The sequence below is a fragment of the Heliconius melpomene genome, chromosome 5 (assembly GCF_056956725.1).
Source record: "Heliconius melpomene rosina isolate 202511_hmr_F chromosome 5, ASM5695672v1, whole genome shotgun sequence".
NCBI lineage: Eukaryota > Metazoa > Arthropoda > Insecta > Lepidoptera > Nymphalidae > Heliconius > Heliconius melpomene.
The window spans coordinates 5,251,598-5,268,931 of NC_140393.1; the positions used below are offsets into that span (position 1 = coordinate 5,251,598).

General features: G+C 34.2%; 1 protein-coding gene across 3 annotated transcripts in view; it reads right to left on the bottom strand.

Annotated features, from left to right (window-relative positions):
* LOC146539018 (cytochrome b5 reductase 4) overlaps positions 1-17,334 on the bottom strand; it is a 49,639-nt gene that overhangs the window by 3,041 nt on the left and 29,264 nt on the right. For all 3 annotated transcript variants that reach the window (XM_085185245.1, XM_085185247.1, XM_085185246.1), the window contains 7 exons: positions 8,135-8,281; positions 6,282-6,350; positions 5,576-6,210; positions 5,078-5,294; positions 2,379-2,566; positions 1,434-1,534; positions 559-648 (listed from right to left, as the gene is read on the bottom strand). In XM_085185245.1, coding sequence (XP_085041371.1) covers positions 559-648; positions 1,434-1,534; positions 2,379-2,566; positions 5,078-5,294; positions 5,576-6,210; positions 6,282-6,350; positions 8,135-8,281 — 1,447 coding nt within the window. The remainder of the gene's footprint in view (positions 1-558; positions 649-1,433; positions 1,535-2,378; positions 2,567-5,077; positions 5,295-5,575; positions 6,211-6,281; positions 6,351-8,134; positions 8,282-17,334) is intronic.

Sequence of the window (17,334 nt, forward strand, 5' to 3'; positions counted from 1 at the left end):
ATAATGTCACGTATATTTGTAATTGTAATTATAATGACAAGAATAGTAATTTAGTTTATTTTATTTGTTAAATAAATTGTTTGTTATAGAGTCTGTCCTGAGTAAGTTCCGTGATTCTAGTTCATAAAAATAGCATTTATATATTAAGTGTCAATGTAAGCTTCACTTTTGTACAGTAGACCTTGAATGTGGTCAAGTTTTTATGGGTTTTTTTTAGACTTTTTGGTAGAAATATCTATAACTAATGTTTTTGATATCAATTTGAAATTCAGACTAGTTTAAAATATTTATTTAATTATAAAATATTTATATATGTAAAGTAAACAAAAAATCCAGTTTCTAAATATTATTAACCCAATACACTAGAGAGTAATAAAATATTTGGTAAATAAAAAACTCAGAATACTTAATATTTTTCGATAAGTTTTATATACCGATCGGATTACATAATTCCTCTTATGTTTCCGAAAAGTAATAAAAGAACGAAATAAGGAAAAGTACGCGTGTTTACTTCGCTAAGTTAATATAATGAAATCCCATTTAAACGTGAGGGCTTACCTTTTGTCTTGTTTTTCTATCACAGCGAAGTTTTCCTTGAACAAGATATCCTTTTCCGTTTTATTGAAGAAAAGTAAATGAACTCGCTCACTGTAACATAAATTGGTAGATTTTCATTAAATGTATGGTTAAAGATATTGTTGGTATCCATGGGCGTAGGAAGGAGGGGAGCCGGATAGGCCGTGCTCACCCCAGAATAATCTGGTGCCCCGAAAAATTAAAAAACAAACAACATTTATATGAACATATCTGTTCAAAGCTATGTTGGATACGCGATATTGTTATATGGATACGCTTATGTTGGTATCACATTTGTACATACCTAACACCTGTATTATTAAGTATATACAAATGACTAAATAATTAAAAAAAAAAGTTAAAGTTGAATTATAAATACTATTCATACTATATTTTATATATTTTTAATCAAATATTTTTAAGACAAATATTTCAAAATTTTTCATGTTTACGACATTAAAAATAATGAGATATTTGTACATAATATTATAAAAATACTTAACTAATATTGTAAAAATATAAATAAGTACTAAATTTCCTTTACTAACTTAAAATGCAATAATGACAATGGAAGTTTCAACATTTATGAAGCTCATATAATATAAGGAAGAAAAGAAAAAGTTTTATACCTACTTGAACTTTTCAAGAATATACTTTCAAAAAGGACTAACGACTTATTCAAACGGATGGGTTTTCTTTCATCGCACGAAAAACTTTTTATAAAGAAAGGTAAGTTCCGTTGCGATAGAAAAGTAAAATGAGTAGAAAAGAAAGAAAAGTAAGTAATTATTGTAAAAAGAAAAGTCTATAACAATTATATGTATTTCATAAGAAATAAAATGACGACAATCACTTACCATCTTGGGGTTGATCTTGTTAGCATAAATCTTAACAATCCTAGCATCGGCGTTATGCCTGTACCCGCCGCCACTAAATATAGGGCTTTGATCAGTTTTAACTGAAATAAATAAATAAATAGAATATATAATTATATTCAATGGCGTAGCTGCGGTGCGAGCGGTGCGGTCGCACCGGGCATCAAAAGGAAAGGGGCATCAAAGGTAGCCAATGTCACATTTTAGTATCTCTGACACTTGATTTACGTAAGAGTAGAAGACATTTTGTTTTTTTTTTTAGACCTTAGACCATTTTAAAGGACATATCAAGTCCCCTAAGCCGCACCGGGCATCAAATACCCTAGCTACGCCACTTCTTCGATTATATTCGTATTACGAATATATATTTTTAAGTTAGGTATATTAAAAATAACAAAAATTTTAAAGTTACTATATAGTTGTAGATATTTTTCTTATGTTGCGCTTTAAGCTTCGACTGAAGTAACATAATAGAGCTTTTATGTTAATAGCATCGTATCTAGACTTTGAGTACATAATTTTATTACATTAACTGTGTAAGTTTCACGAATTTTTGGCTTAAGTAAACTAAAGTATCATTAATTTCTCTATCATTTTCAACTTTTGCTAAGTACTAAGAGTAAGTAACTTCTTATGTTATTAAGAAAATATTATTTTTTCTAAATATAAACAGAGACAGAAAAAGTTATTTCAATATAACGTATTAAATATAATTTTCGAAGTACTTAAGTGAATTAATGTTACATATATTAATAAGAAAATTTATTATTTCAAATCTACGATGGGTTATGTTGTTGAAAAAAATATAAAACCTTTAAAACTTTATTAGAAAGTAGCGAAGGGAGTTGCAATTTGATCATTTTACTACATACAGCAATAGCCACAAAAATCATCATAGTTAAAATTTATTTAAGAAATTCCACAAACCTTTTGTAACTGAAAATTCCCATAGGGTCCTGAGAGTGTGACCAGGTCTCCAATTTTCATGGTAGCTAATTGCGGGGACAGAATCCCTTTGTCATATCTTTTAACAGCCAACTTCAAAGCGCTCAAATCGCTTCCGTAGTGATCCCAATTGTCTCCCACCGGCGTGTACGACCGGACGCATTCTTTGTCTGTAATATAAAAAAAACGATAAGGTATATTTTTAGCAGAAAGTATACTTTTTGACATATTACGTAAAACTAAAAAAACTATTTTATAATATTTTGCATATTAAAGACATAATAATTAAAATTAATATTCTTTCGAATTGCACTTGGCTCTCGAAACTCGGAAATTATGGGTTTATCTTAGTCTTATGGGAATAATAATTATACTTGTAATGAGTATAGTTGCCTGGTCCAGTTGAAAATCCCGATATCTAAATTGCCCATTTTTTATATTATTTTAAACCATTCGTGGAACTGCGAAAATATTAGGAACGTGTGCACGTCTTTAAAGAAGCCAAATACAATAAAAATAAAAAGGAGTACAAGTAAAAGTTTTAACATGTTAGGTATGTTAAAGCTAGTAGTGCTCGTGTGTGACTGAAAATGCGACAGAATCTGGGTTCGATTCCCACTCGAGCGAATTACTTCGCTGTGGTGTCGAGGCAAATCGCGGCGTTCAGCTACGCCAGTCAAGACGCAATGCCTCCACAAGTCATTGGAAAATGGGGATCAGAGTGTTTTAATATTAGGTTCCTCTTCCTACCCTGCTATGTGTGGGATACAGCGTGATGCTAACTAAGAATATTATGTTAAATACGTAACGTCCATTCCATTACACTCTTAATTTGTATAAATATAGCAAATGATATTACGAAGAGGAGAAACTAACGGAATATTTAATTGAGCTTTCCTTTATAAAAGTTATGTCTCTCCAAACTACGAACTCGGAGCAAATATTCGTTATCTGCTAAAATAATAATAACTAAAGTTGTACTTAAGCTGCGTCACTCCCCTTAGTAGTTTGGTCTCGTAAAGTTGATGTTTGAGTAGGATTACGTGTTTCTATTTTGTAGATAAGAAAATAATAAATTCTCATAATATTTTCTCTATACATTTTTTGTTGTTGACAAAAAACTTACCAAGGTTTGATAAAAGTTATGTTACTTTTGTGTATGATTTAATATTTTGATTTCGTTCTGGTAACGTGGCAAAGCGCGGCGTTTAGTTACGTTGGTCAACTCGCAATGCTTTGAGAATTTGGCGGATAGTTGGGAACTTATTTGCCGAATTGGGAACAGTCTCACAACATTTTTTTTAGGATTTCACGCTCTATCCCATACATAGTAGGGTAAACAGAGGGAATCTGGGAACCTAGTGGACACTCCGTTCCAATTAAGACTTTCCGCCGAATCCAATGTGTGTTGAGTGGCGATAAGTTATATAAATGAAGATTAGTTAGATAATAATGAATAATTAAAAATGTCTGGTAGTTAATTAACAGTTGCGTCTTTTCCTCTCAAGAACATTTAATTTAAGCTTTCCTTTACTTTTTTTTGCTCTTATACAATAGTAGTACGAACTTACTAATTAATTAACGAAGCAAGTTTAATAAAGAATTTAAAACCAAGAGTATTATGTAATTAGTGTATTACAGGTTTTCCTCTTTTTATTCAAAAACGTGCACGCCAGGCAAGCTTTACCGAAGGATTATGTAATAAGTTGGAAACAAAATGGCACGTCCTTCCAAGCATTCTGAAGCTGAATTCAACTTCTAGAATAAAACGTCAATTAAATTAAAATAAATCAGCTTTACGCTGTATCCTGCATCAACTGGGAACGTAGTGTTAAAACACTCCGACCATCACTTTACCTACAACCAGTCGCCTCGATACTTACCCATTTGTGCTCCTGTGCCTCAAGGATTATATAATAAGTTGGAAACAAAATGGCACGTCCTGCTAGATATTCCGAAGCTGAATTCAACTTTCGGGATAAAGTATTGATTGGAGTTAGGTACCTATACCTTTGGGGTGAAAATCTAAATAGATGTTTCCCAATTTTTATGTGCGACCGTATTCAAATTCACATTTTGTATCAGATAATGCTAATAGTTTTACGCATTGTCCCTCATAGAAGGTAAAATATACTCGTAGGTAGAAAAAACGTAGTTTCATTTGACCGTATCTTTTTTAATTTATAATTAATTATTTATGTTAATATGTAATTGTGTTAATATGTATGTTAATAAGAAACAATAATCTTAGAACTTATCAATACCTAAGCTATATTATATTATTTTACACTAAATTTACTTCTTAAATATAATCCAATGTTGACACATTTAAATTTTTGAGACCGAATTTAAGATATTGCATGTTGATTAATGAACTAAACGCCGTGTTTAGTCTTGCCAGAGCGGAAAAATGTAAATAATCCATTACCTCGAGTAGAGATAATTATTAAAATTAGATAAATTTGCGATACTAATATATAATATAGATTTACTAGCATGATTAGTCCTCCACTCAACACGCAATGCCTCCAGAATTGGGCGGAAAGCGGGGACGGGAAGTGTCATAATGGGAACGGAGTGTCTTAATACTAGGTTCCTAGGTTCCCTTTGCCCACTCTGTTAAATGCAGGATATAGTGCTAAATAAAGAAAAAAATATATTTATAAGCTCATCATATTTACCATCACATTTATGATGAACACGGACATGGTGACCAAGTGGGACGACGACTGGTCCCATTTTGGGAGACAATGCCAGCAGCGTGGTGTCGTGCGATATCCTTTCAATGTGCATCACTCTGCATTCCAGCGTCCGAGGTGATGAAATAGGGGTCGCAGAACAGAATGTAGTTTCTCCTACGTTTTTCCATACTTTTCCTGTATCTTTTAGTAATGTAACCTGTTAAAATTGTTTATTATTAATATTTTATTTTTTAATTAAGTTAAAAGTTGTAAGTCTGAACTATATCTATGAAAGGCCGTCGCGGTGCAGTGGCACAAACGTGGACTACGGTTGTGGGTTCAATTCCCACTTGGGGGAATGAATTATTATTTATTAATATTTCCATTTTTTCTTTCTGGTAACAAAACATATAGTTTATACTAGCATTAATAATAATAATAATAATAATGAAAAAAACATAGTAATAACAAACAGTATAATTTAAAGTTATACATCACCTCTATTTTGCCACTCTCGGGGTAAACACGTATTTGCAAAGGTTCCCTAATTGCTTCGTCAGGCACGAGCTTTACCATCCTAAGCCATCCATTTGTTGCCACTTCTATAAACAATGTACCTTCACTAATCCTGGCACAAGCGCCCGGATTCGATAGAAGTCCTGTATACACAGAGATTGTTAGCTTTGTCGAGGTTTGAATCCAGTCAAAGCGTAGTGGGGATGGGGGTTCTTTTGATCTATCTGTGGACTTTAATGGACTCGAACCAGCTCTACGGCTTATCGACACTGGTAAATCACTCGATTGTATTAGGCTTTGCATTATTTTACTTGGCGGACTTCCTTTTACACTCTCTTCGCTTTTCGCTGTTATTTTCTTTCGCACAGGTGTTATGCAATTGGCTAAATTCTCCATCGATTTTCGTACGAGCTCTTGGGCTTTGGATGGCTCTCTGAGTCTTTCGGATTTTGGTGAGGAGTTTGTTATGTCGAAAATTTCTTCAGCATCTGGTCGATCGAATCTGAGTGGCCCCACTAAACATTTAGCTAATAGTGAATCATAATTAACCCAAGGGTGGACTTTGTCAAAAAGGTCTGTCGCATCTATACCAGCACCACGCATCAATTCTTCAGCTCCTATAAAGTAATAACATATTACCTAACATATCTTAAAATATACCATTCTATATTGTCTTTAATTTAATTACCTCCAGGATGATAAGGCAAATAGTGAGTTATATTGTAGACACGTCCCCGTAAAGCCAACCACGCGTCCTCTGTTAAAAAGAAATAATTAATTAAGGATTATTGTAATTTTAAAATTTCATGATGATTATGACGACATCCACACAACACTTACTATTTTTAAAAGCTTTTATTTAACTTGCAATGTATGTATGTGGGTTCGGGTGAAATCTTAGAGCTCAATTTTGAAGCAGATATCGTCAACCGATTGAGCTGAAATTTTGTGTACACGTTTACTTTGGATGACAATGCACGATAAAATATGTGACGTCATTCTAAATGTAATATGGCAGACCATGCAAGATGGCGGAATTGTTATTTTTAATGTACTTCTACAATATGGGTATCAAATGAAAGGGCTTCTTAAGAGCAACTTGGGAAATAATGTGACATCATTCTAAATCCAATATGGGGGACCATCCAAGATGAACGAATAGTTATTATTTTTGCAATTCTGCAATATGGATATCAAATGAAAGGGCTCATTGAGAGCAACTCGAAAAATAATCTAACGTCATTCTAAATCCAATATGGCGGACCATCCAAGATAGCCGAATAGTTAATTTTAGTCTACTTCTACAATATGGATATCTATTGAAAAGGCTCGTTGAGAGTAACTCGAAAAATGTGACGTTTTTCTAAATCCAATATGGCGGAACATCTTAGATGGCGGAATAGTTATTATTTATGCACATCTGCAATATGGGTATCAAATGAAAGGGTTTGCCGAGAATAATAAGAAAAATAATATGACATCTAGTGTGAGAAACCTTCTTCCTCCTGGCATTAATCACGGCTATTGCCAGGGTCTGCCTTCCTACTCAACCTACTCCACTTTGCGCGGTCTTTTGCGTCCTCGGTGCTTAGACCATTGGCTCTCATATCCGGCATCACGACATCCAACCAGCGCTTGCTTGGGCGTCCAGGAGGTCTCACTCCAGGAACTGATATAGCAAGGCACTTGCATCCGACATAGTTCTTAGACCGGCGCGTAACGTGGCCAAACCATCTCAGACGGCGCTCTTGGAGCTTATCCGCTACGTCACGGACCCCAAGACTACCTCGAACGAATGTGTCGCGTATGCGGTCAGACCGCGTTACGCCGCACATCCACCTCAGCATCTTCATTTCCGTGACGTGAAGCTCCTGAGTGTGCCGAGATAGTGCTGGCCAACTTATCCGGCCATGGACATCGTGATCGATGCCTCCAGACTCGTGCATAACGGATCCAAGGTACCTGAACTTTTCTGACTTAACGGCTGGCTCAGGACCTATAAGGATCGTGCTCGAGTCCGGGCTCCCGCAAGCCATGTACTCGGTCTTCGACACATTTAGTTTAAGACCGCCGTTCTCAAGCGTACCATTCCAGAGGTTCACTTTACGCTCCAGCGTCAGTCGGTTCTCGTCAATGAGTGCTATGTCGTCGGCATACATCATCAGCCATGGAGGCTGCACTATATTGAATACGAACGGACCAAGAGTCGAGCCCTGGTGAACCCCCACTGTAATCGGGAAGGGTCTAGTGTCGCCAACAGCATTCCTAACCATAGAAGCGGAATCGTGCTACATGTCTCTAGTGTGAGAAACCTAGACAGTGGTAACTAAAAAGTAAAAAATAAATTATAAGCAAAAAATCATTTTTAGAAAAAGCTTTTATTTAAAAACCCTAAAAAGGAGAAAATAAAATTTGTCTTTTAAATTTTAACTATCAACTCATAACCTCATTGTACACAATTTATATGATCATAAAAGCTTCGACGGCCACAACTCTTCGAACATACTATACATACAAGTACGTATGAATACATTTATTTACTTTCTGTATTGTGTGTTGCCAGTTCCTGCGGTGTAACGGGTCGGATGCGGCCCCCGACTCCGGTGAGATCCTTTCCGGAGTTGCCCAGACGGATCCAGTCCATGAGACTGTGACCTGGTTGCAGTGCGCATTTGTTGCGAGGGTTACCTGAACAAAAAAAACTCAGTTACAAATGTAAATATAGAGCGATATAATAATATGGTTTTTAACATTTTTTGTATAATTAACAAATTATAATCAGAAATTTAATACATAATATATTTTTATTTTAGGAAAAGGTCATTATTTTGGGGCAAAGCGCGGCGCAGAGTTCCGTAATTTAACACGTAATGCCTCCAGAATTCGGCTGATAGTGGCGAACGGAAGTGTTTAATAGATATGGAGTGCTTTAGCACTAGGTTCCCTCTGCCTATCCTGCTATGAGCGGGATACAGCGTGAAGTGAAAAAAATATTAATTATTACTATTAAGAATCCATGCGAATGTATCCCACCGATGAAAAGACAAATATAAATATCATAAATACTTATAAATATCACGAGCCAGGACATAATAACCTTAATGGGATTGCTCAGTGTACTCTAAGCGATATTGGTTAGAGAACGAACAGCTACAGATAATTAATATCTATTGAAAATTTATTATTACTAATATTAATAATTATTTTAATATTTACTAACGTTTCATTCAATATAAATACTTAAATTTAAAAAAAAAAGTTTTTTTTTAATAACAACAGTAGATACCAGGAAGGTACCTCATCATCATCATCATCATCATCTGATCTCTGAACTTATTGATTTTTATTTTATGTTCCTTAAAGATTAGTATCAATGAAGCCGTCGTAATTGAAAATGGACAATTTAGACGAAAAGCTGAAGCGTTCTCTCTGTAATTACATTTTTACGTTGGAGAGATTCAAGAGTACGATTTCGTTTAGGACTATATTTTTAGCAATTATAAGAATGTTCCACGTTTATTAAAATTCCTTTTCTGTCTTTTGGAATGATGTAAAGAAATTATGGAATTAAAGTTACATAAATATTTAATTTAGATTAAAAGATTGTTTTTGTTCTATCGAAAAGATATATTTCAATTCCACAGATGAAATGCTTGAAAAAATTAAGGCCATAATAACTGGTATGGCGATGTAGGGATGCAATGGTTGTTGATTCATATTACAATCTAATGTTTATAGTAGTCTGACTGTAAACGTGAGGTATTTTCATATACCCGCTCTTGTAGAGCGTTGAGTGTGGGGTTGAGATTCCTACATTTTACAAAAATGTATCGAAATTGGGCTGAAAGTGGGGAACTAAATATGAACTAGGTTCCCTCTACATACGGAAATGAAAGTACGAGAGAAAGATTTTTGTCGTTTTTGATTTCATGTAGAGCTCTACTAGGTGCAGTAAAAGTACCTACTTCACTTTTAATGTTAGTTTATTTTAAAAACTATTTATAGTTATTTAAAAACTAATTAAATATTTATGCTTCAGCTTTTACAAAGTACAAAAGGAGTATAAAAATATTCATACTTCAATATGTAAAAAATGTCTTTGAAATAATTGAAAAATAATCTTTGCACATTCAAATTTCTGTCACGTTTCATCCAGACTGTATAAGCCTTTCTTACAATTTCCATTACGTATATCTTATATAGTTTTCTACAACTAGGGCTTAACCCTCGAATGGAAATAAGATTCCCTTTGCCTGCTGTATGCGGGATACAGCGTGAAGCTGAAAAAAAATCCATCAAGAAATATTCAGTTTGTTAATTAAGTTAAGTTAAGTTTGTTAATTAAGTTAAGTTAAGTTAATAAAAAATAGTAAGTATGCTATTTTTGCCGAATAAAAAGGCTATAGAGGCACTTCTCCATTCATCGTAATTGTGAGTGGATTGTATGTGGTTAATTAAAAATAATAAAATATATTACTAATAAAAAGATAACGTAAATATGTAAAGGTTCTTGGAAAATATTTATTAATTAATGAAATATTCCATTGGTTAGTTGTAGGTTTGATCCCCACTCGAGGAAAGGAAATATTCAATAGTTTCTTCTCTACGTTCTGGTGTCGAGGCTTAGCGCGGCGTTGAATACCACCACTCAACACGCAATGCCTTCAGAATTTGGCATAAATTGGGGAACGGATGTGTCGTAATGGGAATATAGTGTCATAACACTATGTTTACAGGTTCCCTTTTGCCCTACCCTACTATAAAAAAACCTATACTACTGAAAAAAGAGCCACACATAAGTGTACTATAAAATAAAACACAAAATCTAAATTTATGCCTTCTTCTAACGATCCAAGAAAATCCACTGAACCACGAAGTACGAATATTCTTTTTACGTAATAAAGAAGTAAAAAGGTTTTATCGCTAGTAGATAGCTGTTACTATAAAAGGTAAGGGCTCCTTTATTAGGGTTTCGTGGCGTTTTATGTTATTCTTTTTTTGTTTGAAAATAAAACGATTGACGTTTCTAAAGAAATCGGCATGCGTATACATATAAATTACGGGACATAAATTACATATGTTTTACGTATTTATATGATTTTTAATATAAATCTTATGCAAATTGCTATACTATAGTTATCAAAAAAATCCTGGGGCTAGTCGTCTCGCAGGTGTCACATATCTCACTGCATATCGACGGGTTATGGGTTCGATTGCCACTCAAGGAAATGTAGTATTTAATATTTTCATTTCTTCGCTCTGTTGTTAAGGCAAAGCGCGGCTTTGAGTTCCTCAACTCAACAATAACTCCAGAATTCGGTGAAAAGTAGAGAACGGAAGTGTCTTAATGGGAACGGAGTATTTTAACACTAAGTTACCAGATTATCAGTTCCCTCTCACTACCATGCTATCCATACCTATATTATAAATTCGAAAGTAACTCTGTCTGTCTGTCTGTCTTTTACGCAATCAGGGCCAAACCGCTAATTTAATTGTGATAAAATACTCATATAGAGATACTTGAGGGTCTCGGGATGAACATAGGATACTTTTTTTCTCATATTTGTAATGTTTTCGATATATACGAATATATTAAAATATTTATTAATTTGAAATGCAATTTATTCCGCCATGTTGATAACAACCGTCGTTGCTAAGCAACGATTTGCAAAGTTTGTTGTTAGAAAACGTCACCCAAAATGAGCTTGCTTAACGCATCTCTCTGTTGAAAACTGAAAATAATTTCATAAATATATTTAATAAATATTCGTATAGTTCAAGCGGGCGTAGCCGCGTTCGTGTCCACTAGTGTAAATATATAAAAGATTAAAGTTAAAAAACATGTTTTATCAACCAGTCACTGTGGCAAGGCAATGTAAACTGGGATCTTAATGTTAATTGTATTGGAAATAAAACGTTTTATAGTATTTTAGCAATAATTAATTTAAGGAAATGGATTAATTTTATTATGTAAGAACTTCCAATTTTACAACTTTGTGCAAAATTGTACAATTCTTACAGAGTAAGTAACAATAAAAGTTTTAAAAACCTCATAAAAATTTCACTGCAGTGAAGTCTTGTCTTGTTCTGCTTTAATGTCTCTGTCTAATCTAATTGCTTTAATATCTGAGAATTTAACAGACGCTATTAAAAATCCTGCTAAGTTCGAAATTTTATATATAATAATCTACTTCTCATAAGCACAGAGGTGTGACTGTAATGCGACGGATGTGGGTTCGATCCCCACTCGAGGGAAATATTATTTATTAATATTTTCATTTCCTCGCTCTGGCACAAACATAAAAGTCCGGCGTTGACTTCCGCCTTTCAACACACAATACCTCGAAAAAATCGGCGGAAAGTGGTGAACGGAGTGTCATAACACTAGGTTCCCTCTGTCTTGTCTGCCTACCCTGCTGTGTGCGGGATACAGCGTGAAGCTAATAAACGTTGGGATAAAGGGGTAAGGTTCCCGCTCAAGATTTTATGCTAATTATAGCGCATATATTTTAGTTAGCACAAAAGTTTGGGTAACAAAAACCACTCAAATTTCTAAAGCATTGAATATGAATAGGCGACATGTTTTTTCAGTGCAACTGACATGTGAACGCGATGTGAATAAACCCACTTACCTACTGTAAAATAATGTCATTTATGTAACATTTCAATGATTTTTAGTTTAAAAAAACTTTTATATTTAATTTCTTAAAATACGTTTAAGTTATTTACATATTAATATAAATAAATATGTATAAAAATTCAGTAACGGTTTTTATAATTCACGCTGTATCACGCTGTACGCAAAGGGAGCCAAGTGTCAAGACACTACGTTCCCGAGTGCCTGAATTCAATACCGCGCTTTGCTTCGACACCAGAACGAAGAAATGAAGACCTTAAATATTTCCATTTCTTCTAGTGGGGATCGAACCATCGATCATCTTGTTTACAGTCAGAAATTTCTTAACTGTAAAAACTTTCTCAACGAAGAAGTCATGAAATTTGTCATAAATTCCTATTTATATTTAATATAATCATAAAGTACTAAAAATGAACCTTATTACTTATTTTTCCCTAGAGAAATATCATCGATCATTGTGTTAACATTTTCCTTAAAAGCTTTAGCAATTTATGTAAGCATAGTCTATTATCTATACGAAAACGAGCGGCAGTGGCAGGATAGCGAATTAGTTATATCAACTCTACAATAAAAAAAGGAGTTACTCACTTTATTTAAATTTAGTTGTAAATTTTTTACATATCTCTTTTTTTAGAATTAAGAATTCGTACAAGATATACTCGTATATGAATAAAAAAAACAAGAAAAACAGATCAGGATATGCGCGACAAGAAAAATGGCTTTGAGGTTTTTTTTATATTTTAAAGTGTTATTTGCATATAAATATCAGCATTTTATTACCCAAATGTAATATTTAAAAAAACAAATATATGAAAACTTTCCTATAGACTGTTTCAATTTGTCTTTAGCCATCTATATATATAAAATCGAAAGGTCACTCACTCATCACGAAATCTCATAAACTACATGTGCTAGGAATCTGAAATTTTGCATAGGAGTTATTTATAGGACGTAGGTGCTCGCTAAGACGGGAATTTGCAATATTCGACTCCTAAGGGGATGAAATAGGGGTTGAAAGTTTGTATGGATTTTTTTTTAAATCGCCACCGATTTTTATAAGATTTGAAATTTAAACTCTTAAAATTATTGTTATTACGTTACGTGTTTCATGGTTTATTAGGATTCAGCCGTAAAAGTGCAAATTATATATAATAAAGAAAATTTCGATTTAGGTCGGATTCTATAAATTATATATTGACCTAACTATAACTTATATACGAATAAGAACGTAACTTAATTGGCTTACTAAAAAACTCTGATTTCATTCAAAATGTGCTTTATTTTTTCAAAAAATTTGGACTCGAATCTCAATAATTTGATAATAACGTATCAAAAAGGTAAATAGATATTTCAAATAGAAATAGGTGTAAGATGAAAGCTCCTCTCCAGTAAATGGAGCATCTCATCATATTGAACGGTGATATTAGAATTTGGCTATATCGTCGTATAACTTCCGGAACATGAAATTCTGAACCATTTTGCTGTAAACAGTAAACTGTCAAGATATTTCCACCATTTTTAAAGTGTTGTTAGACTTAGGCAAGATACAAAATATTTTTATTTCTTAAGTGTGGAATAACATTTTAAAATGTTAAAAATAGCAATTTAGATAATTGCTTGCAATTTTTTTAGAATAATAGTATATAACACTTAGTGGTCAAAATAGTGGGACGGTTTCCAAGAGTTGCGGATTGGAATCCCCCTACGGTAAAATTTTTGGGTTTTCCAAAAAAAAAGTATTAAGCTCTCTTTCTCTTTGCCCGGGCTAATCTCTAAAACAACGGAACTATTTTTCACTGAAAGATAGAGGTGTTTGCAGAGCAGTATATAGGTTACTTTTTAAAAGCTTTTATTTAACTTGCAATGTATGTATGTGGGTTCGGGTGAAATCTTGGAGCTCAATTTTGAAGTAGATATCGTCAACTGATTGAGCTGAAATTTTGTATACACGTTTACTTTGGATGACAATGCACGATAAAATATGTGACGTCACTCTAAATGTAATATGGCGAACCATGCAAGATGGCGGAATTGTTATTTTTAATGTACTTCTACAATATGGGTATCAAATGAAAGGACTCGTTGAGAGCAACTCGAAAAATAATGTGATGTCACTCTAAATCCCATAAGGAGGATATCGAAGATAGCCGAGTATCTATTTGGTCTACTTCTACAATATAGATATTAAATGAAATGGGTCGTTGACCGTAACTCTAAAATTAATGTGACGTTATACTAAATCCAATATGGCGGAACATCTAAGATGGCGGAATAGTTATTATTTATGCACTTCTGCAATATGGTTATCAAATGAAAGATCTTGCCGAGGACAATTAGAAAAATAATGTGACATCACTTGAAATCCAATAGAATTGACACGATTCAAGTTTTTTATGCTTTCATATAATGAAAGGTATGTTCGAACGATTGAGCTGAAATTTTGTATACACGTTTGGTTTCGATGACAATGCACGATAAGGTTTGTGACTTCATTCTAAATACAATATGGCCGACCATCCAGGATGGCGGAATAGTTATATTTTATGAACTTCTATAATATGGATATCAAATGAAAGGGCTTGTTGAGAGTAACTGGAAAAATAGTGTAACGTCATTCTAAATCCAATATGGCGAACCATCCAAAGTAACAGAATAGTTATTTTTGATGCACATGTACATTACGGATATCAAATGAAAGGGCTTCTTAAGAGCAACTTGAAAACTGATGTGACGTCATTCTAAATCTAATAAGGCGGACTATCCAAGATGGCGGAATAGTTATATTTAATGCACTTCTATAATATGGGTATCAAATGAAAGGGCTTCTTAAGAGCAACTTGGGAAATAATGTGACGTCATTCTAAATCCAATATGGGGGACCATCCAAGATGAACGAATAGTTATTATTTTTGCAATTCTGCAATATGGATATCAAATGAAAGGGCTCATTGAGAGCAACTCGAAAAATAATCTAACGTCATTCTAAATCCAATATGGCGGACCATCTAAGATATCCGAATAGTTAATTTTAGTCTACTTCTACAATATGGATATCTATTGAAAGGGCTCGTTGAGAGTAACTCGAAAAATGTGACGTTTTTCTAAATCCAATATGGCGGAACATCTAAGATGGCGGAATAGTCATTATTTATGCACATCTGCAATATGGGTATCAAATGAAAGGGCTTGCCGAGAATAATTAGAAAAATAATATGACATCTAGTGTGAGAAACCTTCTTCCTCCTGGCATTAATCCCGGCTATTGCCAGGGTCTGCCTTCCTACTCAACCTACCCCACTTTGCGCGGTCTTTTGTGTCCTCGGTGGTTAGACCATTGGCACTCATATCCGGCATCACGACATCCAACCAGCGCTTGCTTGGGCGTCCAGGAGGTCTCACTCCAGGAACTGATATAGCAAGGCACTTGCATCCGATATAGTTCTTAGACCGGCGCGTAACGTGGCCAAACCATCTCAGGCGGCGCTCTTGGAGCTTATCCGCTACGTCACGGACCCCAAGACTACCTCGAACGAATGTGTTGCGTATGCGGTCAGACCGCGTTACGCCGCACATCCACCTCAGCATCTTCATTTCCGTGACGTGAAGCTCCTGAGTGTGCCGAGATAGTGCTGGCCAACTTATCCGACCATGGACATCGTGATCGATGCCTCCAGACTCGTGCATAACGGATCCAAGGTACCTGAACTTTTCTGACTTAACGGCTGGCTCAGGACCTAGAAGGATCGTGCTCGAGTCCGGGCTCCCGCAGGCCATGTACTCGGTCTTCGACACATTTAGTTTAAGACCGCCGTTCTCAAGCGTACCCTTCCAGAGGTTCACTTTACGCTCCAGCGTCAGTCGGTTCTCGTCAATGAGTGCTATGTCGTCGGCATACATCATCAGCCATGGAGGCTGCACTACATTGAATAAGAACGGACTAAGAGTCGAGCCCTGGTGAACCCCCACTGTAATCGGGAAGGGTCTAGTGTCGCCAACAGCATTCCTAACCATAGAAGCGGAATCGTGGTACATGTCTCTAGTGTGAGAAACCTAGCCGGTGGTAACTAAAAAGTAAAAAATAAATTATAAGCAAAAAATCATTTTTAGAAAAAGCTTTTATTTAAAAGCCCTAAAAAGGAGAAAATAAAATTTGTCTTTTAAATTTTAACTATCAACTCATAACCTCATTGTACACAATTTATATGATCATAAAAGCTTGTCGCGTTAATCAATATTTAATTAAATTGAAACTTTAAAAATTGAAACTTAGCAGATTTTACATAATTAAATTAGCACTAGTTTAGTTACACAAGTAAATCGCGCGACAAGCTTTTATGATCATATAAATTGTGTACAATGAGGTTATGAGTTGATAGTTAAAATTTAAAAGATAAATTTTATTTTCTCCTTTTTAGGGCTTTTAAATAAAAGCTTTTTCTAAAAATGATTTTTTGCTTATAATTTATTTTAATTTAAAGGAACGCCATCGTTGCTCAGTCGTTTTAAGAAAATACTTGACATTCGTAAGTTTAATACATTATACAAATGGCTTCGTTCGACTATTCCAATGAATTTGATACTCAAATCATTACTCAGAAAAACTTATCAGAGTTTTTTATATAAGTATTCAGTTATCAGAGTTTTTATTAATTATTATTATTATTAAAAACTTTTTATATATAAATCATTGCTTATTTCACAATTTACTGCTATAATTACACAAAATTTCTTGATTTCGTCCCCTTCCTTTAGAGGTATCCAATGTGAATTTCCTGTATTTTTATACATATTTAGATGGCAATATATAATGGATATTTTTTTCCAAGTGACAAGTAGATATAGGTAATATAAGGCTCACATAATATTTTTTTATATTTAACTTGGTCTGGTTGTTTAACATTGTAATATGTATTTACTACGAGCCTGCCTCTGACGTAAGTGACCGCAAATTATTTAACGTTCGGTTTGTACACAGTGGGATCCTGTTGTGATGTATTTGTATTATTCAATTATCAAGTAACATTTAGATACCTTCTAAATGAGGCCTGAGGCCGTCCTGACGTAGCGGCACAAGCGTGTGACTGTAACGCGACGGTTGTGGGTT